The sequence below is a fragment of the Pipra filicauda genome, unplaced genomic scaffold (assembly GCF_003945595.2).
Source record: "Pipra filicauda isolate LSUMZ 115617 unplaced genomic scaffold, ASM394559v2 scaffold114_size2234877_pilon, whole genome shotgun sequence".
Classification (NCBI taxonomy): domain Eukaryota; kingdom Metazoa; phylum Chordata; class Aves; order Passeriformes; family Pipridae; genus Pipra; species Pipra filicauda.
Genome location: NW_024103596.1, coordinates 1,692,438 through 1,720,014, shown reverse-complemented (window position 1 = coordinate 1,720,014; position 27,577 = coordinate 1,692,438). Strand labels below are relative to the sequence as shown.

Genomic DNA, 27,577 nt, shown 5'->3' with positions numbered 1-27,577 from the left:
GGGAGCATGTGTGGGAGGGAGAGAGAGTCTAGCTTAGGCCTGGCTTTACAAAAGAGCTATCCATTCTTAAACCTTATCCACAATCCCCTCTCCCTTGCACCCCAAGCATCACCACCACCTCTGCTGAAGCCTGCTGGAACAGCCTGCAAGGTGTGTTGCACCCACGCCAGGGTCTCTACAGCAGCTCCCTCGTGCATTGAAACGCTGCAGAGACACCCAGCTCAGCCCTGCCATGGCTTTGGGCTGAGCACATCGGGTGATTTTGGGTGATCTTGGCTGCAAATTGCCACTGCTGCGTTTCTACCCACTCGCTCAGCTCCCCCAGCACCCCACTGCCCGCTGCCAGGGACACCTGGAGAGCCCTGTTTTGGGGAGAGGGGAAGAAGAGCAATTAACACTTTTGGCATTCATTTAGAAGCCAGAATTGTGTTGATCTGTTGTTTTTTTTTTTTTAATTATCCACACGGAAATAGCAAAAGCAAATGAACAGTGGGCTCTTTCCTGCTCAGTTGCATTTAACCAGGAAATGGGATTGTGGGTACCAAGACAAGACCATGGGAAAGGCAGAGGTGAGACCAGCCCTGCCCATCCTCTTCCTCCCTGCTCCCTGTTAAAGCTGAAGGTGACACTAAACAGCTCCCAAGAACCTTGTGGGAGACATCATGTACCAGCTGGCTCTCCTGTGCACTTGTAGGGACCAGTTTCCAGGGAAGTCCACGGTATTTCACCTGCTTGACAGACTCCTTGCTCGCGGAGTCTGACAAATACAGCCAATGTAGATGTGCAGCACTACATCACTGAGCAGGGCAGATCATTGTCAAGAGACATAAATAAATGAAAAGAAGAAAAAATAGAGGTGCTGAGCCAGGCCAGGATGTTCCAGCCCTTCAGGGAGGACAACCCTTGCGAGCACATCCCACTAACTTCGAAAGCCACGCTGGTTCTGGAAAGGAGTGGAGCCTGTATGTGCTTGTTTGTCAGGGTGATGCTCACCTGTGGGGTGATGCTCACCCATGGAGGGATGCTGACCTATGGGGGAACGCTCGCCCATGGGGGGGATGCTCACTCGGGGAACTGCCGGTGCTGCCAGCCTGTGAGCCAGCAGCTCCACGTGGCTCCCAGCATGAGTAAGCACCAGCCCCACTTCAGAGCCCACACACATCCTTGGCACTGTGAAAACGTGCTTGTAAGTGCCACTGGAGGAACGAAAGGGAAGGAGGGGGATGAAAGCCACCCCAGCATTTCCCCTCTGAGCCATCAGCTGTGCCCCCTATCAGGAACAAATCCCTGCCCGCTCATCCTTGAACATATGGATTTTAAACACCTCACTGGGACTGAAAGAAGGAAGACAAAAGGTTTCATCCTTTCAAGACCCTGTCCCCTCCTGTTGTCCTTTCCACCCCCACAGGACTTGAGTTTGACTCCAGCATCTTCACATCCAAGTTTCCCTTGTTTTGTCAGAGGAGGGAGCATGGTCATCACCAGGCATTTGACTGAGGGTGTGTTTGAGTCCCAAGGACCAGAGCCTGACTTCTCTTACAAACTCCCAGAGGTGGACAATTGCTGACAGCCTTTAGGGAAGAGCCAGTGCCCACAGAGCTACAGATGCACCCACTGCCACGGGCCTCCATTTGGCATTGCAGGAGGAAAGCAGGGCAGAGACAGAGAGAAAAAAATCTAATAAGATGAGGCTTCTTCCCAGGAAGGGTCTTTTCCCAGGAAAAAGAGCCAGGTTATGGGGGGATGATCTGCAGCAGTCCCAGAAAAAGGACTATTCACATCCTCCAGGTACCTGGATGCAAGACAAGCCATACACAACATTCTCTGCAATGCTGGTACCAAGGGGAGGGACTGATTCCACATCCCGGGAGCCCATGAGCTGCCTGGGCAGCTCTGCCTGGGACCTGGGGCTGGAAGGGTCCTGGAGCACCCAGGGTGAGGTGAGGGGAGCACACACAGGCCAGGCTTTTGGGTTTCTAGTGAACCTGTCCCCCACAGCTCTGCAAGCGCCGGCGAGGAGGAGCAGCCCCAGCACTTCTGGCAGCCACACACCAGCAGCATCTGTTTCTGGGGTACTTTTGTTCCCAATTTATCCCCTGTCTCCTGGAGCTATTATAAGCAGGTACAATCTGCATTGCCATTGTTATTCAGATGATGTACAGATAATTTTAACCTTTCTGTTCCATTTGTCAAGGGGCTTTTTTTAGCCTCTGCGCCTGCCAGGCAGAGTGCTGGCTCTCCGGCAGCGGAGGCTCCCCATTTTGCAGCATCAGATTCCCTTGCTAGGGTGAAGCTCTGTCTCTCTGCATTGCTCATGGGCATCTTCATAGCCCCAGATATTCTGAGGGTTTGGGGGAAATGTGGTAGAGGTGGTTAAGCACTCAACTAGCTATATCCATCACTCTTCCTGGTACCAGCCTCCCAAGTAGGGCTCCATGGGATGTCCATCAGAGACACCTGCATACTCCATCCTGCTTTCAAAGCCTTTGGAGCAGCTCATACTGAAGACAATCACTTCAAAGAATGTCATTGCAGGATTCATGGCTCACACAGGAGGAGGTCCTCTCCTCAAACTGCTTCCAGCACCAGTGCAAAGCCCTCATCACCACCCCACAGAGCCTTTCCTACAGTCACAAGTGCAGAAAATTTTCTTGGCTATAAAGTGGGAACTTACTTCCCAGCCTGAAAAAATGCTGGGCTGTCACTGCATCCATCGCCTCAGGAAGTGCTCTCAAAGCTGGGCCATCTCCTGGAACTGTACACTTCCCACTGAAAACATGCTTTTCATCACTTCATGAGCCAAAGAACTGAAAACTAAGCCTGTCAGCATTTGGGTTTCTGGTGACCCAATAGACAGAATAGAAAAAAGGGAAAGATGCACAAAGCAAAGAGCAAGACAAAGCCAATTCTTACAGGTCATGACATTTGGGCTTAGTCCAAGTTGGCACCCCAAAGAGAGGGACTGCAGCACATGGGAAACACACAGGATAAAGCTCATCTCAAAGTGGTCCAGACAAACAAGGTGACTGCTTTCAGCCTTCCCTGAGCTCTATTTGGCACCCTCCTGTCACTGGGAAGAAAAGGAGTCCTGCTGAAAAGCCATAAACCATCCCTGTCACCTGCGCTCAGCCTGGAGGCTGCCACAGGCTGCTGCCTCACCTCTGACTGCCTGAGAACTTTCTGTGCTTTAAACGGCTCTGCAAAAAAGAAATATAAAACATGATTTCAGCATCTTTGCTTGACAACTCACCCATGAGCTTTGGACCAGGCAACAGCATCAGCATCCACTTGACGTCTCCTGGGCGCAGGCGTGGAGAGGTGGCCAAGCTGTTTGAATTCCCCAAAGCAGCGGATCCCAGCAGGGTTTCCAAGCCCTCAGTTTCCAGGCTGATGGTCCCTTGCATTTCTTCAGCAATAAAATATCATCATGATGTTCTTGGCTTCCCCTGGAGGTTTGCTGTGGTGCCGGTGTTCACAGTTCCTCAAGCTCCTGGTCTTGGACCCCCAAGATGCCCAGTGCCCCCCAGCTGGCATGTCTGGAAGCAGCCAGGCACAAGCCACAGCTCCCCCAGGATACCAACCCTTTCTCAAAGATCCTCCCTGCTTCTCTTCTTCACAGCTCCCCACCCTCCTTGGGGACATAAGGATGCCCACCCTGGGTAACACCCCATCCCATGTTGATGGGACTGCCAGCACAGGCTGTGTGCCACCCCTTCCCTGCCTTGGGGACCTTTTGCAGAGGTTCATCATCTCACCCAGAGTCCCCATGACCCCACCAGCATGGGGGGGTGCCAATGAGACAGGGTCTGCAGTGGTTCTTTACAACAAGGTTTTATTTTTCTTTCCTTTTGACAAAAAACATTGAAGTTGTACATTGTTTTCAATTGGTTCAGTTCCCTGTTTGGGTCCGAACGAGCATGTTATGTTACAACATCCCACCCCCGAGCCTGGGAGTGAAGGCAGAGCATCTCCCACCCACCCTCCCACAGCCCCAGGAGCCACCAGCCCCACACCTGGGGGGCTCTGCTGTCTGAGGCCTCATGGCAGAAGAGGAGGATGGTGCTGGGACAACCAGCCTGGAAGGGACAGCAGGGCCCTGTGCTCATCTCCCCACAAACCCACCACAATCTCCACCCAGGAGCTTTGCAGGGCTTTGAGTCCAGTCCCAGCACCGAACTGGGAACCAGTTGCATGCTACTGGTGAACTCCTGCCTGGGCAGGGGCATGTCCTATGCAGGGAGAGGTTGAAATACATCCCCCGCTTCTCATCCTCCCTCCCATGGTCAAGCATGGCCAGCAGCCACAGAAGGCGAGGGCATTGGCAGGTCCTTGGTGTCCAGGAGGAGAAGGGAATGTCCAGAAAGCCACAGATAAGAGATTGTACCACAGCAAAGCGAGTCCAGAGCCTTGGAAAGCAAGGCACAGGCTGCAATGGCGTCTTGGGGCCAGTTTTCCTTCCCCCTCAGCCCAGTCCTTTCCGTGGTTCTCCTGGGGGTTGTTTTTGGTTTCAGAGACATGTTTCGGAGGTGCCGCCTTGTCCTCGTGGGTCCCTGCCTGTCCTCCCACCATGGGAGCAGGACTGTGGCTGCTTCAGGAGACACAGAAGCAGGGCGTTTTTTGGGCCCTTTCAGGGTAAGAAGGGGCTCTGTTTTGTTTCACACAGTTTTTGTACGTTAGTTAAACGCGGGGCTGACATGCCAAGAAGTTCAGGTTTGGACACTGCAGCCCAGTGCCACCAGGGGTTGTGCCCCAGCCTGTACCACCACTGTAGAGCATCACCATACACTGCTCACCGGCCTCACTCCGGGGCTGAGGAAAGAAAAACGCTCAAAGCCTGAAATCCGTATGAAACGTGCCCCCGCTTTGAGAGCATCACTCCCTTCCTCCCACCCGCCAGGCACAGACACAAAAAGCCGCCTCCTCCCCTCCCCGCGGGCTGTTACTCAGAGCCCGGTGCATTGTCAGACACCTTTCTGCATTTAGAAGGAGACGATACCACCACCTATATTTAGAGCAGGTACGGCATCGCCTCCCCCGGCCCTCGGCACCACCACGGCCCCGGTCCCGGATCCCACGCAATCCCACACTGCCCGTCAGACCCGGCTCCCCCAAATGCCGGCACAGGGAGCAATGCTCCCACAGCTTCAGGCTGAAGCCATGAACTGCTCAGGGATGGCTGGAAGGGGACAGGTGATGCCTACGCCCCCAGCCAGCACCAGGGACCTTCCCCACAGCTGAATGGGGCATGGTTTGTCCCCAAATACCAAGATGGGGGATGCAGGATCTGAGCCAGAGGAATGGAAAGGGCTTCCTGGGGAATTTTTTGATCCTTTGGCAGGTGGTAGTGTCTGTTTGGGAAGCACAGGGTGAGCAGGGACAGCAGAGGTGCCACCCACTAGCAGGAACCAACAGAGGCAGGAGCAGCTTTGGGCCCCATAAGCGAACCTTCAGTACACAGAGGGCAGTTTGACCACTAGAAGGAAGGATTTTGGTCCATGCCCAAGCCCTGGAGTAGGCAGCCTTTGGAAGTGGTGGGACTTGCTTCTCACAAAGCAGAGCTCCATCAGAGGAGCTCACAAAGCAATCAGGGCAGGGACTGATCTGCACATGCAGGAGGGGGGCACTTTGTGCCCATAGCATCTTTCAGTCAGGAGAAGACATGAGTTATCCAGGACCAAAGCAAACCTTGGCCAGAGCCACTGCTCTATGGAAGAACAGCCCCAAGGACTCACACCACAACAACCTGCAGCACAGCACAGCCATGAGCAGGAGGAAGGGCAGGACGAGGGCTGCACTGCCTCCCCCTGCCCATCTCCACAAACACGGTCACGCCTGATCCAAACGCACCGACCAGCCCCTGGCCCACAGAGCAAGCCCTTCCTGAGGCTCCAAAGGCACAGCACCCTCTGGATCCCCAGGACCATGCTCAGGCTGACGAGAGACACAACTCATAGCAGAAACACGCCACTGATCACCAGGGCGAGCCACACATCACCACAAGGCCACCAGCACCTCCCCGGGCTGGCAGGCACAGCATCGCACCCACAGCCGAGGGTGTGCATGGATCCTTAAGAGCTGACAGCACATAATTATCAGCTAAGTTAATGACCAACACTGGAAGGTGGCCAAGGTGGTCCTGTTCTGCACTTTCAGTGTTTGCAGGAGGGGTGAGCCACCCTGCTCACCCCCCAGGCCATGCTCCTCTCTCAAAGTTCCACTAGCTCTCAGACACCCACCTGCTCCGGCACTGGGGCCATGGGGTTTGCAAACCCAGCCCCCTCATTTGGCAGCCCCTCTCTCCAAAGGAGGTGCTAGGCCCCAGGAATGGGCAGGAGCCATGGCTGCAGGGGAAACTGAGGCAGGGGTGGTGCCAAAGTCGGGCTCCTCTCCCAGGAGGACAGACCTTAAGGCACCATCATGCATGCACACCATCTTCACTCCCCTGCAGACATGGATATCTTCTTTCCCTGGGAAAACACAGCAAAGAGGCCTCTGAGAGGTTTGCTGTCACCATCTTGGCAGCGCTGGTGCCAAGCGAGCTGTACCCCCAGAAACAACCCCGTCCTCAACCCTTGGGCATCCCACTCCTGCAGGCACTGCCGGCAGCTGAGTTGCCCAAGGACCCTTTGCCACAGCCATCTCTAATGGAGAAAATGCAATTCCCACCACTGGAAGTGCCAGGAGCAGGGTGACATTCCCAATGCTCTGCTACAGAGATGGGTGCACAGCAGCCCCCTGGGGAGGCTTGGTCCTGCCCCCACCAAAGGGGGTGCAGGCAGCAAAAGCCCCAAGGGGCTCCCCAGCATTGTCAGGTGACTTAAACAAATCCATGTATGTGTATATCTTTATATATACAGCATATAAATATATATACACACACACCCACCCGTATATACACACACAGGCACACCTAGAGTTCTCCGTATATAAATAAATATATGTCGGTGGGAGACAGTATACATTCGGCAGCACTGAGTCCCCCGCCCCAGTACAAACCAGTTGGCTTCAGTTTTGCCCCCACTGGCAGACAGAGTTGCTCTGGTCTGTCTGGTGCACTCTTATCCCCTGCACCTCGCCATCACACCTTGCCCCTTTTCCCGGCAGGCTGAGACCCCCAGGGAGGGTAATTCAAAGCCACAGCAGCACAAGCCCAAGCAATAGAGCAAAGGGGGTCCCTGGTACCCCCTCGCTGGGGCTCTCTGGCCTTGGGGAGCAGAAAACCATCAGGATGAGCCTTCCCGGGGGTCCCACTCGGGGCAGGGAGCTGGGCTGCGGCTGGGGGGGCTCCCCCTTGCCCCCCAGCGCGCACACCCGGCCGGGCCACTCCACCGCCCATTAAATGCTTCTCTGTGCAGAAAAAAAAGTGATAGTAATAAATGAAACTCGACAGATTTTAATTTTTTTTTTTTTGCACAAAGACTTTCTTTTTTTCTTTTTTCTCCTTTTTTTTTTTTTTTTTATCCCCCCCTCCGTTCCGGTCGGTTTTGATTTTCTCCTTTTTTTTTTTTTTTTCCCCCTGCATTTGGTTTCGGTTTAAGTTTCATTCCCAGGCGTGGCAAAGAGCATGCATTGGAGAGGGGGGGGGGGCGAGGGCGGGGGGGGTGGTTGGGGGGGCAAAGAAGGAGGGGTTGGGGCAGCCGAGATGGGGTGCGGGGAGGGCAGCTTCTAGCACTTGTCGTCTTCCTCGGTGTCGCTGAGCACGTCGATGCTGGCCCCGCACATCACGCCCTGCCCTGCCCCTCGCCTCCGCCGCCGGTAGTGCCCGTTGGGCATTTGCCAGCTGTGCCGCAGCGGCGGCGCCGAGCCGATGGTGTTGGAGCGGCCGAGGCTGGTGGCGACGGCCGCCTCGAAGGTGAGCGTCTCCTCCTCACCGCAGTCTGAGGCGTGCGAGTCGTCGTGCAGGGCCAGGTAGGGCTCCGAGATGTAGCGCTGCGGGGTGGACTGCCGGCTCTGCTTCCCCGCCGGGGAGCTGGAAGACTCGGTCAGGCCGGCGGTGTTGGGATCCAGGGTGGAGGAGAGGAGCGGGGAGCCCCCCTCGCTCTCCTCGGCGGGCGGCGAGGCGTCCCCGGCGTGCCGGAGCATGGAGGCGTAGGACAGGAGGGGACGCGGCTTGGGGGGTACCGGCGGGAGCTGGCGGCGGCCTCGCCGGGGGGTGCTGGTGTCCGAGATGGAGGGGATGGAGCTTTCGCTCAGGGAGCCCATTCCCTGCAACGCACCGAGACGCGCCGGGGAATACAGAGGATACAGAGGCAACAGGCAGCACCGTGCACACGTTTCCACCCCCCGCCCCGAGCCTGGGCTTCCCGAAGAATCCTCCCTCTCGGATGGGGGCCCCGCTGTGCCTTTGCCTGCCCCATCCCTGCCTCGGGATCTGCTCCAGGGATGAGGATGATGCCTGCTGAGGGCAAACCTCATCGGGGTCTGCAGCTTCCTCACAAGGGGCAGGCACCAATCTCTGACCAGAGATAGGATCGGAAGGAACAGCATTAAGGTGTGTCAGGGGAGATTTAAGTTGGGTATTAGGAAATGGTTCTTCCCCAGGAAGGTGGCTGGACACTGGAATAGGCTCCCCAAGGAAGTGCTCACAGCACCAAGCCTGACAGAGCTCAAGGAGCATTTGGACAATGCTCTCAGTACACGGTGGGACTCCATGGCCAGGAGTTGGACTCAATGACCCTTGTGGGTCCCTTCCAACTCAGGATATTCTATGATTCTATGCTCTTGGTGGTCAAAAGCAAAAAGCACCCACAGACCCGCTGCAGAAAGAGCTGACGGCTCGCCAGCTGCTGCATCTCCGTGGGCTTCAAGCTGACTCAAGCACTGGCAGCTCCAGGCTTGTGTAGCTGGGACACCTTGACCTTGGCAGGGAGCGGATGCCATAGCAGTGAGAGGACCAGTGTGAGATCCACCCCTCTTCCCAAATGCTCTGCAGGGTGCCCAAGCAGCCCCAACCTGCTCAGCTCACAGGGGACACGGAGATGCCACCATAAGGAGGAGAGACAGTGCAGAGCTCCCACAGTGAGGGGCTTGTCTTCCCAGTTTTGGCTAGGAGCTTTTTTTGTGCTTCCCTTTGTGCTTAGGGATGGGTTCTGTCACTCACCTGCCTGCTGGGCGTCTGTGACCTGCCCTCGCTGGGTGACCGGGACTCGCGCCGCCGCTCCGGCGACTCGTCCTGTGCCTGGGGACTCCTCTCCTCGGAGTTGCAGCGGGAGATGTCGGGGGACAGCAAGTGCTTGCGCTCTTTGGATCGGCCCCGCTCCCTGCCCGAGCGGTGCCCCTCGGACCGGTGGCCTGCGGGACATCCACATCAGTCCACACCATCCCCTTTGCAGGAGCAGGGAACGCTCACGCTGGAGGTTTTTTGGGGGATCTGATGTGGAATGGGGCCACCTGCCCTTGCTCACCCGAGTCAGCGTTGAGGCGCCGGGCGGACAGCTGGAGCGAGGAGTGGTAGCTGCGCCGGCGGGACTTGTAGGTGTTCTCGCTGCTGCGCTCCATGGAGAACTCATCCAGCCAGGAGCTGTTGGGGCGCTTGTCCCGGATGGTGGAAAACGATCGCCGCATCGAGCTGGTGTCTGTCACCACCTGCAAGCAACCCCGGCCAGCCGGGGAGGGGATTAGCACCAGGCAGGGCTGGGGACCACGGCGGCCAAGAATTACCAGTTCACCCCCATCACTGGAATCACCAGCCCTGCAGGATGGGGAGATTTAGGGTGGGGAGCAGCCAGCCTGAGCACAGCCCCTCCATATGATCTCTGCACCAATCAGGGGTGGCAGGAAAGTGGGGTTCAGCCTTGGTGCTCGTGGGCTCCCCTTCCCCAGCCAGCTGGACCCGTTCTGCACAAGCCAAGCCGGCTGCCCCAATTCAAGCCAAGGTGCTGAGTGCTGGGGGGGGGAAGGTGGTCAGCAACATCTCCCCCAGGCATGGTGATGTGGAGGGTACCAGACCATTTTCCCCAAGGCTGTCTCAGCATTCCTCCCCGCCTGGAAAACAGGGTCAAGTGGAGCAAACATTGAAGAAATTATTGACAGAGAGGAGATTGTCCAGTGCCACCAATTTTCCACACCTCTCCCCACTCTTCCTTTATTCCTACATCCTCATCCCTTTTCCCCTGCACTCATTCCCTCTCTCCCCACTGATGCTGTTGTTTTATCTTTCCTTTCCTTTTCTTTCTCTATCCCCTCCTTCTAGCTTGTGTTCTCACCATCATGGAGGAAACATCAGCCCCTTCCATATTTCCTTTGCTTTATTCTAGCAGGTCTTTGCCTCTGCAGCCTCAGGCCATTCTTCGTCTCATCTCCTTTCCTCTCACCTTTTTTGCTCCCATCCCCTCCTTCTAATCATCTCCTCTGCTGCTGAATGGTCAAGAAAGCCCATGAGGCTTCCTCGTCACACCACCCCAAAGTGCCAAAATGTGCCACACTGCCACCAACGCCAGGATCCAGTGCCTGCACCAGCACCTCTGGGAGAAAGCAGACCCAGAGATTTCACAGCAACACCGAACCCCATAAAAGCATCAGTTTCTTGGTGGAGGCTGAGCACAAGACATAACAACAGAGAAACCGGGCAGACAAATGAGGAGGTGAGATGTGGCCTGAGTTCCTCTGGACAGACCATGAAGAACATGTGTTGGGACAATGGGAAAGGACGGAAAATGCATTTCATCACCTGTGAGATCATCTGACAGCTGGGCTGGGAATCCTCAAACCTCAGCCAGTGCCCGGAGCCGGAGGAAAGGAGAGGTGTCCCACTGTGAGGAGACCCTCCCGGCACGGTCCTGCTCCACCATGGACCTCCCCCATGAGCCAGGAGATCGATTCCCCAGGCTGCTCTCTGCTGCCAGTGTCCCCCATGTAGGGGAACAGCAGCTCTCCTACTTGTGCAGCACCCCAGAGAAAGGGAGATGCTCCAGTATCGGGGTGTGGGGAAGCCACGGGGCTCAGCACAGAGAGAAGCCCCAGTGTTACCTGGCAGGCTTTGAATGGACCCAGCACCCCTGGGGGCTTTGTTTGGTTTTACCTGGGGATCCACAGTGAGACGAGGCATGGAGGAGGCCCTCCCAGAGACAGCGTGGTCCTGAGTGTCCACGGGAAGGTAGCTGCCACGGTTAGAGGGCTGCACTCTTTGAAACTCCCTAACCTCTGGCTCCTGGAAACAAACACACAGCCAAGCTCTTGGGATGGGGTTGGAGCAGGGCAGTGCGCTGCTTCTGCCCTGCTGGCAGGGGACAACCCTGCTTGCTCAACCAGGGGCAGAATTTAAGTGGGCCAAAAATGGGTGGTGAGACACCGGCACAGGTTGTCCAGAAAGGTGTGGATGCCCCATCCCTGGAAACACCCAAAGGCAGGTTGGACAGGGCTCTGAGTAACCTGAGCAAGTTGAACTTGCAGGGGGGTTGGAACTAGGTGAGCTTTAAAAGTCCCTTCCAACCTGAACTATCCTATGATTCTATGAAAAACAGAGTCTAAGACTTTATAATTCATCATGTTGCCATCAAAAAATAATCTCCAGTTCACAATCCATTGCAGGTGAGCTTTGATGTGGTGCTTCAGGCTTGCCTGATGGCCAGCTCACCTTGTACCTCTTTCAGTGACAGTGGTAACCCTGCCTGGATCTGGTGATGGCTTGACTTCCTACACTTGAACTCCTTCTTTTGCCACGAGGGGACAAATTTATGGGATTTTCTCTCTGACCATGCTTTAAAGGCTTCCTGGACACATCCTCATTAAAAGAACACATGCTGCCTACAGCACACTGCTTTATTCCCAGCTGAGAGGAGCCTTTGTACAGGATAAGGAGACGGGCAGGCAGTTAACTCTGGAGAGATCTGCTAGTAGGTGACTTAATTGGGAGGGGGAGAGTCTCATCTGCCACTTTCCCATGTGGTGGGGGTGGCTGGGGCAGGGGTACACAGCTCACACAGAGTGCTACAGACCCCGGGGACACGGACTGGGCTGGAGATGCACAGTGGTACAACACTGCATCCGACAGCGTCGGGTGGTGCACGAGGGCACACACAGACATGGAGAGATATATATAGATATGTATATATATACACACACAGACAGACAGGCCGGCATGTGTGTGGGGCCGGAGGGGTGTGCTCCCCTTGGAAACAGTCTGACAGCTTGGTTTGGGACTGGGGACACCAGCACTGACAACAAAATGAACATGAACCCGAAAACATCAGATACCATCACTCAGCATGGGGTAACCCACTGAAATGAGCGCTCAGTGGAAAAAAGAGCAGCCTGTGAAGAGAAGGACATTTTACTGCAGGACATCGGACTATGGTCACAGCTCTCGCCCCAAAAGCACTTGCTGCTGCCTGACCCCACTGGCCAGGGCTGGTCCAGGGATGGCTGTGTCCCCAGTGCCAGAGGCAAGGGGCAGAGCACACGTGGGGACATTCATCCCGTGCTTTGGATCTGTGTATGACCCAGCAGCTGCCTTCCCTGTGCCGTGCCCACTCCCCACACCTCCCCGTGCCCACCAGCATCCACACCAGGACTGCAGGTGAGCGCCCGTCAGGCAGTGGGTGACTTTACCAGAGACTCGTGCTCCTGGAACTGCTCTTGGGCTGGATCCATGCAGGCCAGCTGGAAGATCTCCTGTGGTGAGAGCGGGCTCAGCGAGGGGAACCCACTTCGGCTGCTCCTGCAAAGACAGCCCAGCTTCAGGGAGGCCACAAGCCAGGTGCTGCCATCGCTGGGCATCACCCCTCCAGTGGCTCAGAGCTGGGGAGCCCCCATGCTTGCCACCCAGGCCGTCAAGACCCCCAGGACAAACATCACGTTCTGTGGAGGGCTGGAGTGGTGCCAAGGCAGGAGAGGACACCAGTGCCTCGGGTCCCCCAGCAGCAGTGGGGACATACCAAGTTCAGTGCCAGCAATTCCCATCATCTCATTCCCACCAGCCTGGGTGCTGGGATGCCCCACTGACCCTGCACCATCCAGGGACTCACTGCTCAACTGCTCCCAGGGTTCAGGTCCATCCCAGACCCTCCTAGGTAGAAGTGCTGGCACTTGGTGCTGGGATGGTCCTGCAGCAAGAACGTCCATGCAGACCCTCGGCCATCCCTCTTTGCCACCTCTGCTGCTGTTGGTGATGCTGAGGCACACTGTCTACCTGGAATCCTGCAAAAGCTTTGTGCCCAGGACTGGGTTTTCCCTGCTCCCAGCAGCAATTTAACCCTCTGTGCATCCCAGTGCCAGCTCCAAGAACAAAACAAGCGCGGCAGGAACAGAAAAGAGCCAGGACTACCTCTCTTCTCAGGGCAGTACTCACAGGCCTGAGAGGGTGTCCTGCTGGAGGTACGGCAGAGCCTTTGCGTTGGAGATGATTTCCTGCGGCAAGGAGGACGGCTCCATGCGCTGGAACATGGGGGCATTTTTCTGTATTGAAGAGAGGAAGAGACTGAGCCTGTGGTAAATGTAAATGGACATCCAGCACTTCACCAACCGAGCTCCCACCACTTGGGAAGGGGACATCATGCTGTGAGGGACCGAGGATACCAAGGCACATACACGTGCCCTGCAGTCACCAAACCCCAACCTGTACCACCATCTTCATCCCCCAGCTGCATCCCACGCAGGTTGGCTGGGAGGTGGTGGGAAGCAGCAAGAGGGATCTGCCCACCTCATGCCCTCACCGAGCCTCACCTGCTCCTCCAGCTGCTGCCGCTGCTTCTTCGCTTTGCTCTGCTTGTAGTAATCCATGATCATCATGGCTGCATATATTTTCCCAACAGTCAGGTCAGAGGCTGAGAGCATAACAGGGAACAAAGTGGGAATGCTTGTGTTGTAACAGAAACAGCAGGTTTGAAGGCATCAGCATGGACCTCAGGAAGAGCCCTGCTGTGGGATACCCTGGTGACCCTCGGACCTCAGGAAGAGCCCTGCTGTGGGATACCCTGGTGACCCTTGGACCTCAGGAAGAGCCCTGCTGTGGGATACCCTGGTGACCCTCAGACTCTGCTCGCTGCTCCAAAAGAGAGAGCGCTGAACACCCAGACACTCCTCATAGAGATAAAATGAATGCAGATGGCTTGAAATCATCACCCTAAGCCACCAAGGCACACACCCTCATCACGTCATCAGATGTAACAGCACAAGTGATGCGCATCCTCCCTCCCTGATATGCTCCAGAGATGATTTACAGGACACTCTGGGTTTGGCGGGAGTAGATCCCTGCAAACTGGGTGATTTTTTAAGAGAGTTCCCAAGCAGCCAAGCAGATCAAGGCAGAAGCCAGCCTGTAGCAATGAACCCTTTCCCTACTTCTCCCCTAGCTGGGGATGGGTCTGAACAGTCCCCACCTCCCTGTGGGAAGAAGTTGCTGTGAGGATGATGGGAATTTGAAAGCAATGACAGCCCCCCCAGAGACTCACTTTTTGGCATGGGTACCAACAGGTCAAGCATCTTCTGGGACAGGTGAGGCCAAATGGTCAGGATCTCCTTTTGAAGCTCAGAGTCCAACTGCTGCCAATCTGCACCACCTAGAACAACGGGGGGGAAAATGGCCCACACACATCAAGACGTGGCACCAGGGTCCAACTAATCCCCCCTCTCCCAGCCTGAAGGGAGGCTCACAAGCAGCAACCAGCTCTCTGGGCTGGGAGGGCCATCTTGCATCAGCAAGCCTGGTCTCCTGCTCTCACAGGGAAACTTTCAACAATCCCTTCCATATGTGCCTCCATCTCCCCATCCCCTGCCCTCCCACTCAAAGCTGCCACCTTCAAGCTTGCCTTGGGTCCGTCTCTGCAGCTCCAATCCTACTCCTGCCCACACACACCTGCTGCTGCCCCACTTTCCTGGTGAGTGGATCATGTGCTGGTGAAAGAGCAGCTCCACTTGGTAAATCTTTAAATGCTTAGTGAGGCTGTGCATGGAGAGCAGAGCTCTCTGGCCAGTGGTGAAGAGGGTTGCTGAGCTTAGGAAGACCCAGGCTCATCAGGAGCTGTCGACACGGATCAACCAGAGGTACTCAAGCCCAGGGCAACTCGAGTGAGCTGCAGGAGACCAAGGTTCAAACCTCTGCTTTATCTCAAGGGGCTTGAACCCATCATTTCAACATTCAAGGAGTTGTCTGAGGACTGGGCTTTGGCTGATATCTTGCCCTGGGTTGGGTTTTCTTCCAATAGCTGAGCTGTTCCCAGGAGATGTGTTATTGAAAATGCCATGTTTCTGCAGGAAGTTTTTGATCTGATGAATCACAGCCTTTCCAGTAACAACAACAAAGAAGGTTTTCCTGCTCTGAACGTTTTATCTTCCCTGAGAGAGAGATTTCTTTCCCCACAGCCTTCGGAAGCCAAGGACATTTCCCCCCCCCTTGGTTTTGTTTTGCACATGGGGAGGAAGGGGAATTATCTATCTCCTCCATTACACAGTGGACATCAAGCTGGTTTTACCCTCTAGAAACAGCTTTAAGCGAAAAATTGGCCACCTCTTCCCTAAAGAAATACATTTTTTTAGAGATAGTGGCAAAAATTTGCCCGTTCAAGGTAATTGCTGTCATCCATATGCCAGCTCGCCCAGAGAAGCTGTGGATGCCCCATCCCTGGAAGCGCTCAAGGCCAGGTTGGATGAGGCTTGGAGCAACTGGTCTAGTGGAAGGTATCAGGGGTTGGAACAAGATGGATCTTGTTCCATCTTTAAGGATCCTTCCAACACAAACCACTGTGACAGGACGACAGTCACCCTGCAGCCCTCCTGGCTCTGTCCCCTCTCTCTGCCACCGACGCTACCTTTGGCAATTTTGATGTCCAAGGCCGTGCGTATCAGCGCCATCAAGGTGGAGGTGAAATGGACCGTCATGTCCTCGGCCACGGGCATGTTCATCAGCACCAGTCTCTGCGCAAGAGAGAGAAGAAAACAGCGGACGGAAAACAATATCGAAAAACACATCGACCAGGCTGGAGGAAAAGAAATTAAACATTAAACAAAAGGGAAAGAAAAAATAAAAATTAAAAAAAAAAAAATAAAAAGCAACAAAGAGTGTCAAAACAGCACAGCCAAAAAAGAAGGGCAAGGATCACCCCGCCAACCCACCCACCCACCCACCCCCGGCTCCTTCCACCCCAGGACACCGGCTCACTGCCTTCCAGGGCTCCTCCTGCACCCCAGGAATGGCCCCTGAGCCCCCCTCCCCATGGCACCGGGGCTGCCACAGCACCTCCCGGCACTTTTGGGAAGACACACCTGATCCATCAGGGATGCAGGCATGTGGGATGTGCGGGAAGGGGAGAGGGGGCTCAGGTTTCCGTTCCCAGGTGGTTTGGCTTTCCAGCTCTCAACCCTTCCCACCTGGGGCAGGGGAGAGGAGGGTCCCTAACCTTCAGGGACTTCAGATTGGCTGGATTCCTCTAGCATGCTACATCCTGGCGCTCCCTTTTTGCGTCTTTCAGAGATGAAGTTTGCCAGCACATGCAGGGGGTCCAAATTATCCAGGGGTGGGGAAGGGAAGGGAGGGTAGAAAAAGTGCAGAAGGAAAGAGAAAAGGGCAACCAAGGCAGGTTAGACACGCCATGCTCCTTCCCCACCCTGGGCAGGCGGGGTGCAAACCGAAGTGACCAGATCCACTTTCCCGAGAGTATATTTTGCTTTGTGAATACCTTGGGTCATCCCTTCCCTGCCCATTTCTTTTCTTTTTCACATGGATTCTCATGTCCTTTCCCTGTCTTCAAGCCTCCCTTTTTCTCCTGGAAAAGTGTGATGGTGGATGTATGCTTGTGTGAACAAACAAATGAGAGCTGGAGAGGGTGGAAGCGTGTTTGGAATTGTGCAGGAATCCCCTTGCGCTAGCCCTGTACACTGCTGAAAGGGCTGTGGGCAGCAGCCCATGGCCAATAAAAGCTTCCATTTGCTCCACAGCTGGACAACAAATCACTCCAAAGCTCTCGGTCTTGTCCTGGCAGATAATGCCCTCAGCAAAGCCATGCAGCTCCCACCCCACGTCCTTCAGGGCTTCCTGTGCTCCTGCTCCATGCCTGCACAGCTGGGAACACGCTGTGCCGGTGCCAGGAGCTGATTGAGAGCCACCACCCCAGGGGGGAAAACTCAGAGGCACCTTTGGAAGGCACCTGGCTTTGCCTTGCACAAGCCATCCTTGGGATAGCCCGTGCCAGTGCACCTGGCTCCTCACACACAGCAGAGCTGCTTCTATGGGGTTTGTCCCTGCTGCCCACCTGCCTCCCATCTCCATAGGCTTTCTGTGCTGGCTGGGATGAGGGTGGTTCCAAACCCCGGGGGATGAGCTCAGTTCAGCGAGCTCCTAAGGACATCTCACTCTCCTAACTGTACTACAGGGCTGCTCCTCACCTCATCCCCTGCAACCCTCCCACTTCCACACTACTGCTCATCCTGCCCCTCCTCTTCCACTGGGGTCTTCCATCCCCGGGGCTCTGAGTGACCACGGCAGTGCCACGTGCGTGGGCAGTGGAGAGCAGCCAACGTGGCCAGGGCTCTTCTGAGAACACCAGGCTCCCCAGGGGCAAGCTAAACACATGTTGGGACTCCCCAGCACCTCCCCGGCTCCCCCAGTCCCACCTCCCGCAGGTCCCTTGAGCCCCAGCTCCTGCTCAGCTCTGACCCCCGTAGAAGGAAGGGTTGATCTACCTTATAGGCCACTTTGGAAGGACATCTCTTGCCGAGGCCTAGCGGTGGTGACATAAGAGTCAGCATTTCATACATCTCAGTGTAATGGATTCGGCCACTGCTCATGGAGGGGGAAGGGGAGGGAGGGAGATGCAGAGAGAGAGGAGGCATTCCCAGAGAGCAGAAAAACGTACAAACGAAAAATAGTACAGGAAAACAGGAGAGAAAAAAAACAAACGGACAAACAGGAAAAGAACAGGAAACCCGTTAATCAAGGCAAATCATACATGAGAGACTGTCCTGATGTGGATTTATAGCACTGCTCACACAGACCCAGGAATGCTGGCAGAAAGCAACTCACCCCTCTCCTCTCTACTGCTGGCCTCAAGTACCTGTCTCGCTACCATGCTGGGGCTCCTCCTCTGGTCTCAAACCCTTTCCTAAAGCCCTCCAGCAGCCCCCACCTTGTCCCACAGGTTCCAGGGCTGTGTGCGAGTGGTATAAATCAGATACACGGCACTCGAGCCATGGGTTATTTGAGGTCTCGGTGGTTTGCACCGCAGTGCTCTGTGGCCTCCGTAGCGTCTTCCCTCCCGGGGGGGGGGCCTGGGTATTGCTTTGCGTGGCCACCTAACCCATAGCCGGAAGGCTGTGTATCCCCAGCTCGTGGGGTCTATGCAATTGGGAGGCAGCATCTTGCATAGAAGGCAGTGGGCCAGGGTCACTTGTCAAAGGAAGATGCCCAGTTGCTTCCGTCTGGCTCTGCGGATGGACCACTTTCCCACCATGCACCAGTGCAAAAGGCATGCTGAAGTCGGCTGAAAAAACAAAACCGGGAGGAAAAGTTGTACATGCCATGCTCCCGCCCTGGCTCTCTCCCACATGCGGCTGCAAGTTCCACCAGGTTGGAGTTTAAAGAGTCTCAGCAGAGGCAGCTGTTTGGGCCTTCCAACATTGGGGTTCGTTTGGGTTTCCCAAGGGAGGCAGGTATGGCAGGCCCCCACCTCGCGCTCCTCTGCTCCATGAGGACCTGCCTAGGACTGCTGCAGTGAGGAATGCTACTAACAACAGGCCACCCGGTGATGCCTTGAGCCCTCTGCCAGGCTGAGATATTTGGGCTGTGTCTCCCTCTCTCTGCACATCCACATTTCCCAGGGATCCTGGGCTCGGCCACCTCTTCTTCCCCTTGTGCCAGGCTTCTGTCCTGCACTGCAAGGTTCAGGATGCTTAATGGGCAGGGGCAACCTCACAGTGACAAAGGCATGAACCCTTACAGCTGGGCTGGGAGGATGCTGCTGGAGAGGAGCCCACCTCAGCCAGGGTGGCCTGGGAGAGAGGGCACTGCTGAAAAATTAAGCACCTCCACAAGATCTTTGCTTCTTCCCTAGAACGTGCTCAGAGCAGTGTGGAAGAGGGAGAAGATATCTCCTCAGGGAGTACCTGTGGTCTGGAAGCAGACTCCTGCCCAAAGAAGTCCCACCAAGATAAGTTCTGACAGTTCAAATGTGAAGCAGAGATGGTGATGTCCCTCAACAGGAGCTGTTTGAGGTACAGGCATAGAACAGGCTGGACCATCCCCTTTGAGACCTAACATACCTAAGTGGGTGGAAAAGAGGATTGATAACAACACTACAGAACATTAAGTGGGATGATCAAGAGGAAATATCCAGATCCAGGAGTCTGTAAGCAGCGCCTTGGCGGAGCTGGATATGCACTGACTCAAGGTGTCTGAAGATGAGATGACTTGGAAATTTTCGTGCATTAATTTAGTGCTAAAAGGAAGCAAGACAGTGATCTTCCACCCACCCTTCCTGGTAGGGGGGATTTTAGGGTACCCAGCACATGACAGGCACTGTCTTTCATACTGAGGTTCTCTGCACAACGAAGGAGGAATAGATTCCTGTGACAGGAGTTCTGCATCAGTGACCAAGAAGGACTGCACGAGAACTGCACTTTGCTGCTCCTCACAGCAGACACCTTAAAGCTTTCTGAGCAGCACAGCTGTGCCCAGAAACTACTTCCCCATGGAGTGAAGCACTGGCAGGCACATGGAATGACATCCATCTGAACAGGAAGGCTCCAAACAGCTGATCCAAGCACAGGAACATCCTTGATGTGAGAGCTGACCCATCTACCCATGTCTGGACGGAGATGTGACCCATGGCTACAGCACAAGGTGGCCTGTAAAACCAGCAGGGACTAATGGCTTAGTCCTGGTCCTCAGAGAACCCTGTGAGTGATAGAGGAGGAAATCCGGGGGACCTCTCTCCTCCTGTGGTTAGGAAATAAGTACTGTGCCATAGCAGGCCGTTAGGAAAAGCAAGGGATGTGAGAGTAGATTCAGGAATAGGTGATGTCCACAGGAACATCATCTGTGGAGCATTCTCCCAGCAGGCAGGGCAGGCTCACTGAACTGAAAGGAGTGCAAGTTGGGTTGGCATTTTGGGATCTGACAAGATGCAACAACCACGTGGGTTTTCTTTCATCAGTTGCCTTTTGGGAATTGCTCCAGGGCAGTCAGAATCCCTGAAAAGCTCTTGTGTCCTTGAAAGCCCTTCAAGCACAGTGAGGAGGAGACCAAGGTAACACAAGGAAGAGATGGGGATGGTCTCCCTCACATGACGACAGAAGCTGTTCTCAGTACCCTTGGCTTCCACCTCACCTTGAGTTTATCCACCTGCACTGTTCTGCCCATCCACAGTCAGCAGAAATCCCAGATTGCTCCAGAGCTCCCTCTTCCTAGGAAGCATTACAGGTACCCCTTTAAGCACCAGGTGATCCAGCTTAGGAGAGCAGTGTCTGCCAGTGGAGCCCTGTTGATAACGAGAAAGACTAACAACTCCTCCCAAAGGTGTCTTCTGTCTGCAGGAACCTGGGCAAGTGTCCTCAGCAAAGGTGCCATCCTTTGCCAGGGATGCAACAGACAAGAGTGGAAAGACTTCAAGGAGCTCTTCCTGGAGCAGATGAGCCATCTGAGATTCTTGCAAGAAATTTCCTGTCCCTAAATACCTCTTTCTAATGACTGAGCATCCAGGCCTTGTCTTGCTTGCTCTGCTTTGCCTCTTTGGTGGTGCATCATCCCCACATCCAGATGTTGAGGGTGACAGACCTGTTCCAGGGATGCTGAGTGAAAGAAGCTTTTCTGATGTTTCGAGAAGGATGTGGCAACTGCACTATGCTGCACCAAGGAATCCTCTTCTTCTGCAGAGCCAAGATCAAAGGCCAGAGGCATCTGAGCTTCCCTCGCACATCTCAGATGCTATGAGGGATGCAGAAGGAAGAGCAAGTTCTACGATTCATTCTTTCGTGCCATGGCATAGGTCATGGCACTTCAGGGAAAGTGGCAGGTACAGGATTTTGCTCAGCTGCCATCCCAAAGTAAAATTAAAAAAAAAAAGGTGCAAGTCAGTGAGACACATGGAGACCAAATCACTGCTGTGGACTCATGGCCAGCAGCTGGGAGCTTGGCTCAAGATAAGGGAGAGGAGCTGTTGAGCTCCAGAGATGTGCCCTGGTGTCACCACCTCCCAGGCAGATCCAGCAACCCGTGGGCAAGACTAGCAAAAGCCCTGCTCCCCAGACACATGGCTGGTTGTCCTCCAAAGTGCCACACTTGAGAAAGGGTCTGTTGGGTACAGCACAGCATCCCCCAGGGAGAGGGGTCACCCTGGCCTCCCCATCCTCCCCCCAGCCCTCACTCCCCAAAACAACAGCGAAGTCCCCAACATCCTCCAGCCTTCGCTCCCCCGCTTCCCTCCCCAGGAGCAAACCACATCTAAGCCCCACAAAAAACTCCCTGTCCCATGTAAGGCACTTTGAGAAGCCGAGCAGGGATGGTGGCATTTGGCCTGGCACCCTTCGGGGCTCTCTGCACCGGTGGAACTGGGGTGGGGGGCTGGCTGGGGGACGCAAATTGTCAAAACCCACCCCAGGAGGCTCTGAGCCCCCCCCCAGCCCCGCTCATGCCTCCCCTCGAGGGGAACAGCTGCTGGCTCTGGGAGGCAGTGGACCTCTTTAAACTCGAAGGAAAGCAACGTCAGGGTTCCCTGGGGAGGCGCGGTGGCGGTGGAGCGGGGGGGAAGGAGGGGTGGATGGTGCGTCCCGTGGCCAGGTTGTGGCGGAGGACTGGGAGGCAAACCTTGCACGCCACCCTGTAGGGGCAGTTCTCTCCTAGGCCCAGAGGAGGCGAGATCACCCGTACTAATTTGTACATATCCTTATACGAGATCCTGCCGCTGCAAAGGAAGCACAGGTGGGTTAATAGGACACTGAGAGGGAGGAGGGGAGGATGGAGAGCTTAACCGGGGGATGTTGGGGCCATCTGTGGGGCAAGACCCCCAGGAGCACACGGCTCTTCTCCTTGTGGCTCTGTCAGACCCAGAGAGGGGAAAGCTGTGAGCATCAGCTACTGTCTTCTCTACCATGAGAGTCAGCTCATATCTCCTCACACTGTCCCATCTTCACCCTGGAGAAGGACAGTTCTGGTGGTGAACACCACTCCATCACCCTTCCTCATCGTGCCCCTGACCCCTATGCTTGGTGGGAGAGGGCTGGGATTTTAGACAGGATGAGCCTGCAGCTTGGGTGGGTTCTCGCCACCACAAGCCCTTCCGATGGAGTTGTGTCCCATCACATCAGCAGAGACCCTGCCATCACACAGCCAACTCTCTGGGCCTCACAAGGTCCCAGGGAAGTTGGCAGCTGAGCCACTTGACTCCAATATCTGGGGAACCTGAGATGGGGAGAGATAATGTGACCAGCTGGTGGCTGTGGCACTAGCACCTGGGTCTCTCACGGTCCAGTACTGTGCTCCGACCACCAGACCATGCTCTGCCAAGGGTACACATTATTAGAAGCAAACCTTCCCCTGCACACACCCCTTCTTGCCCACAGAAGCACATCTCCCCAGACCCGGTGCAGTTGTCGCAGGATACGGCCTGTATCCTCCTGCACCGCTGAAATATCGAAGCAGTTGTGGCAGAGAGCTGGCAGGAGAGGGTGCAGGGGCCGTTGGATGCTGAGCCTCCCACTCTACTCCAGACCAGAGCCCTTTGGGAAGCAGGACCCTGTGGGGTGGAAGTGCTGAGGTGCAGCGTGCTGCAGCCTCCCGGGCATCCTTGGACAAGCTTGGAGGGAAACCACGCGAGGAGGCAAAGAACAGCATTACCACCCTACCCAGTGCCTTCGCCTCTGGTTTTCTCCTTGCTCGTCTCCCATCCCCTCCCCATTGCATGGAGAACCCAACCAGAACCCAACTATCTGGACAAAATTCATCCCTGAGCCCCTCTGGAGTTGGGTGTTCCCCCCATGAGACCTTCGTGGGATGGTCCCGGTGTCAGGAAGCAGAAGTGCTGCCCCACTCAGGCACTGGGACCCGTTTGGATGTACTCACCCGTTCCTCACCCAGCACTGGAGGCCAGGGCTGCCCCGGCAGGCCCTGCACCACCAGCTCCTGTGCATGTCCCCTAACCACTGGCTACATACTATGACAAAAGAGCACAGCTTGCTCAGAAATCAGAGGGGCACATGGCTCAGACAGAACAGCCCAGACATGCTTTTACTGTGACTCTCCTGGAGAATGAGGCCACAAATATGGGGGGCAGAAGTGAATGAAGTGCCTGGTGCGAAGAAACCCTTCCCAAGAGTCATGGTGAGATGCCCCACCCTGAGCAGCTGGGTGTTTCACTGCTCTCACCTGCTCTCCTTTCTCTAGGTGCAGCTGGTATTAGGCATAAAAAAATATCTTGGCTGTGGCTGGTCTTTTGAGGGGCAGGACATTAACAGCGGAGGCAAAGAGTCTCCAAAGGGAGCACGTGTGTTTGCCAAGGGCTCTCCAGCTAAGATCACCCACACTCTGCAGCAGCAGTGGTAGGTCATGGCTCCGAAGAGACTGTCCCTGGGCTGAGGGGGGAAGGAAGGGGCCACATAAGGCACCCTTGTGGTGTTGGGGCCGAGTGAAGGGCAAACATGCTCCCAGAGCTGCCAAGGGCTCCCCATTGCACTAGGGATGCTTGAGACCACCCTAGGAGGAGGAGGAGTGGACAGCAAGCCCCCTGTAGTAGCAGCAGCAAGAGCAGAGCCAAAGTCTGGCCACCCACGGTATGTACAGCCACTGTGAGCCCATCCTGTTGCTGGGAACAGGCTGCTGCCTGCAAACAGGAGCCCTGCTCACCGGGGTCCTCATCAGCAAGGGCAGAAATGCAGGAAACAAAGTCCTCCCATCCCTAGAGGGGTGGGCTGGCCAGCATGGGAACACAGTTCCCCGAACAAGGTCCTCCCCAGGTGGCTTGGCAGGAGCTCAGCAGACCCCCAGCATCTCTCCATGGCTGGGAACAATCCCTGCTTGGCCCTGCTCTGATGTGGAGCTGTGGGTGCTGGGGACCAAGGGATGGAGCCAATCTCAGGGCAGAGGTACCCAGATGGTGCACAGGGAAAGGGAAGGAGGCTGAGAGGGATCTGCCCACTTGGGTAGGGAGCAGAGGAAGAGCAGGAACCTCCAGCTCTCAGGATAAACACCATGGCAAACCGTGAACATCACCCAAGATGCCTGTGGCACCAGCCATTGTAGGAACCACCTTCTGCCCTTGGGTGATAGCAGACCACCCCTGACCATCCCAGGCATCACTGATAGTTCCAGTAGTAGAACACAGAGACTCTTATTTAAAACCAGCTCTGAGAGGTTGCTCAGGAGAGAAGGAGCTGGCTACATACCACGCTGCTCTGTCATACTCTGCCCAGATCCGGACAAACTCATCTAGATGGTGAGGTCCCAGGATGGAGGAATCCCTTGTCAGGTACTCAAAATTGTCCATGATGACTGCCACGAACAGGTTGAGCATCTAAATGGAAGGGAAAAAAGCAGAGAGAAAGGAAAGTGGGGGGAGAGGGAGCAAAGGGAAGGGAGAGAGAAGGAAGAGTGATTGTGGGAAGATGATGGAGATGACCCTGTGGCTGGGGTGCTGATGAGGGGGATCCCCAGGGCTCTTGGGGGAAGATACTAACCAGGAAGGAGCAGAAGAAGATGAAGGAGACGAAGTAAACGTAGGCCAGGTCGGTTCCACAGCGCTCATTCTCGCTCTGCCCGGATGTTGCCGTCGTGTCTGGCTCGCAGCCTTTGCCCTCCAGGCAGGACAGCATGATCTCCTGCCATGCCTCTCCTGTGGCACTCCTGTGCCCAACATAGCCATTCTCAGCAGCTCATGGTGGCACCGGATGGAGTCGGGGCAGGATGCCCCTGGGAGAAATCTCACAACCCCCTGCCCAAATTTAACACCTCTGGCATGTTCCATGGCTGCTTACCTGAAGAGGAGCATGAGGGAGCCCAGGAAGCTGCGGAAGTTGTTGTGTCGGTTGATGTGGCTTTCCTCATCTAGTTTGATATTGCCAAAAACCTACAGGAGGGAGAAAAATAGCTCAGCTCTTCAGGCAAGAACTCTTCTGCCAGGGAAGCAGCTTCACATTCACATTCCCATGCCTGAAAACATTCAAGGCCAAGATGGACAGGGCTCTAACCTAGTTGAAGATGTCATTGCCATGGGATTGGACAAGATGACCTTTACAGTCCCTTCCAACCCAAACCATCTAAGACTCTGGTTCTACAAAAAGCACCCCAGCAAACACAGGCTGGTGCACAGCCAGCGCACCAAGGAGCTGGCGCCAAGCAGCCATTGGGGAAGGACTCTCCTCTCCTTGGCAGGGATTTACAGTGGGTGGCAAAGGCTGCGAGAGGCTGAGCTACCATGGAAACAGGAGCACAGAGGACCTGGGATCAACCGAGTCCAACCGCTCCACATCCACCCCTCTGCTGCGCTACAAGCGGCCTCTGAGCACGGCACAGCACCCGGCACCTCTGAGCGCACTGGAGGGGCAGGGACAAAGTCCCACCGCTGCGGGCAGGGGCTGGGTCGTGGTCCTGGGAACTCCCAGGAGCTTTTCCCTCGGTGGACAAATGGTCTGTGACGCTGGAGTCAGGCACAGCAGTGCAAACGTGGCAGGGAAGGGCTCAGGGAGGGTGGGACAGACAGACTGCTAAGCCGCCACGGCCAGCCAGACACTTGGCACTACCATTCCCAGGGCCAAGAGAGGCAACAAAGCCACAAACATGGACAATATTGTAATAATGACCCACAGCCAAGGCCATGGAAAGACATAACGAACATTCATAAAGTGCCTCAAACAGGAAAAATGTGCTGTTATTACTGTTAAATATTTATTCCCCTTTCCCTGAACCTAAAAATACACTAGCTGCAGAGTATTTTTTCCCTGTACAGGTTTTTTGGAATGTGTAATTGTAGAATATTTTCTGCCTCCAGCTATTTTGCTCAAATAACGCCCACAGACTTTACTGCTTGGGGATTTGTTCACAATGGTGTTAAGAAAAAAAAATAAAATAAATCAAATACTACCACATGGCGGGGGGGGGGGAGGGGGGGGCTGAGTCAGATGGCGGCTGTTTAGCACGGAGAACACCTGGAGCTGGTGCCGAGATGTGTAGGGCAGAGCAGCAAAAACCAGCCACGGGACTCTCGGGGCGGGAGAGAGGGGGTGGAAGATCCTAAACACCAGCGCTGCCAAAAATCTGCCCGTCCTGGCAGCGCATGTCAGGCATTAGGTACTGCAGCAGCTCATCAGGCAGCTCCACAACCCAAGTGTTCGTCGTCAAAGGTGCTTTGTCAGATCCTCAGCGTGGGATTTAGTCACCGCAGAAAGTGAGGCGGCCCCGCGGCACGTGCAGAGCTGAGCATTTTAGCTCACGTGCTTCTTATTTACCAGTTGGAGCCTGGAAAGCTGCTGTCTCCTCATGCTCTGCAGCCCTCCCACCAGTTGGTGGGTCATCACAGGGCTCTAAGCAGGACTGCCCAAGCAGTGGCACAGCTACAACATAAAGCCTTTGCGGAGGGATGAAGTGGACAATTGGGCTGCAGGGATCACTGCTGTGATCCAGTCGTTCAGATGGGAAAGACAGAAGGCTGCTCACCTGGTCCCTCAGGCACGAAATCAGTCCCTGGGGGCTGTCTAGTCAGAGATTTAGTAGTTGCTAAACAAAGAGGTGGGGATTTGCCAGCAGCCACTACACAGGATGCCTAACTGAGTCTGCAAGGCCACATGTTTAAAGGTCCAAGTTGGGAAGGCAGCTGCAGAGCAAGACTGAACAAGCCCATGGCAGTTTCCCCAGGGCACGTGGCTCTGCAGCTCCCTAACAAGCTGTTCCACCCTAAGGACCTTCTCAGACACCGTGACCAAGTGAGGCAATGACAGGCAGGCACAAGGCTCGCTCCTGTGTGTACTGCTGAGGACATGCCGGTGCAGGCTGTCCATGCCAGAGGGATGTCTGTGCTCACCTGCATCCCAATGATGGCATAGATGAAGAAAAGCATGGCGATCAGGAGGCAGACATAGGGGAGCGCCTGCAAGAGAAGCAGATGAGTCATCCCATCATTTATCACACGTCCAGCTCCAGAGGAGTACACAAAGCACAGTGGGCAGGTAAGCTGTGCCCATCCATCTCTCCTACGAGCCAACAAGACCTTGGGAACAGCCTGCACTTGGGAGCAGCACCACATCACTGTGGCCTGGGTGGAGATCACGGCACGTGAGACTTACCTTGAAGGACTGCACAAATGTCCAGAGGAGGATGCGGATGGTGTAACCCTGGCGGAGAAGCTTGATCAGCCGAGCAGCCCGGAAAAGCTTCAGGAAGCTCATGTTGAAACTGCTGGTGTTCACCAGCTGGGAGGAGATGAGAGAGTCAGAGGGAGGTGGGAACCCCCAGGGCCATGCTACACCCTGCTGCTCCCAGCCCCTGCCTCACCTTGGTGTCTGTCAGGATGATCTCCGTAATGCTGCCGATGACGGTGATGAAATCAAAGATGTTCCAGGTGTCCCGGAAATAATTCTGCAAAAGGAAGGAAAGAGGGAATGTGGATTTGAGCTCAGGGATGGCAGGTCTGAAAGGCACTGGGCCACAGGCCAAAGCTGCTCA

At 55.3% G+C, this 27,577-nt stretch overlaps 1 protein-coding gene across 8 annotated transcripts in view; it reads right to left on the bottom strand.

Annotated features, from left to right (window-relative positions):
• Nucleotides 1–3,977: 3,977 nt before the first annotated feature.
• Nucleotides 3,978–27,577, bottom strand: part of CACNA1E (calcium voltage-gated channel subunit alpha1 E) — a 118,176-nt gene continuing 94,576 nt past the window's right edge. For 2 of the 8 annotated variants that reach the window (XM_027740557.2, XM_027740563.2), the window contains 16 exons: nt 27,407–27,490; nt 27,199–27,324; nt 26,937–27,002; nt 24,895–24,986; nt 24,598–24,763; nt 24,307–24,434; nt 17,617–17,713; nt 15,747–15,852; nt 14,391–14,498; nt 13,663–13,763; nt 13,289–13,395; nt 12,550–12,658; nt 11,021–11,149; nt 9,405–9,585; nt 9,101–9,291; nt 7,666–8,205 (listed from right to left, as the gene is read on the bottom strand). In XM_027740557.2, the coding sequence (XP_027596358.2) occupies nt 7,666–8,205; nt 9,101–9,291; nt 9,405–9,585; nt 11,021–11,149; nt 12,550–12,658; nt 13,289–13,395; nt 13,663–13,763; nt 14,391–14,498; nt 15,747–15,852; nt 17,617–17,713; nt 24,307–24,434; nt 24,598–24,763; nt 24,895–24,986; nt 26,937–27,002; nt 27,199–27,324; nt 27,407–27,490 (2,331 nt within the window). Of the gene's footprint in view, nt 8,206–9,100; nt 9,292–9,404; nt 9,586–11,020; nt 11,150–12,549; nt 12,659–13,288; nt 13,396–13,662; nt 13,764–14,390; nt 14,499–15,746; nt 15,853–17,616; nt 17,714–21,733; nt 21,831–24,306; nt 24,435–24,597; nt 24,764–24,894; nt 24,987–26,936; nt 27,003–27,198; nt 27,325–27,406; nt 27,491–27,577 lie in introns of all 8 variants that reach the window. The other 6 variants (XM_027740561.2, XM_027740565.2, XM_027740564.2 and 3 more) reach the window with 4 other exon arrangements.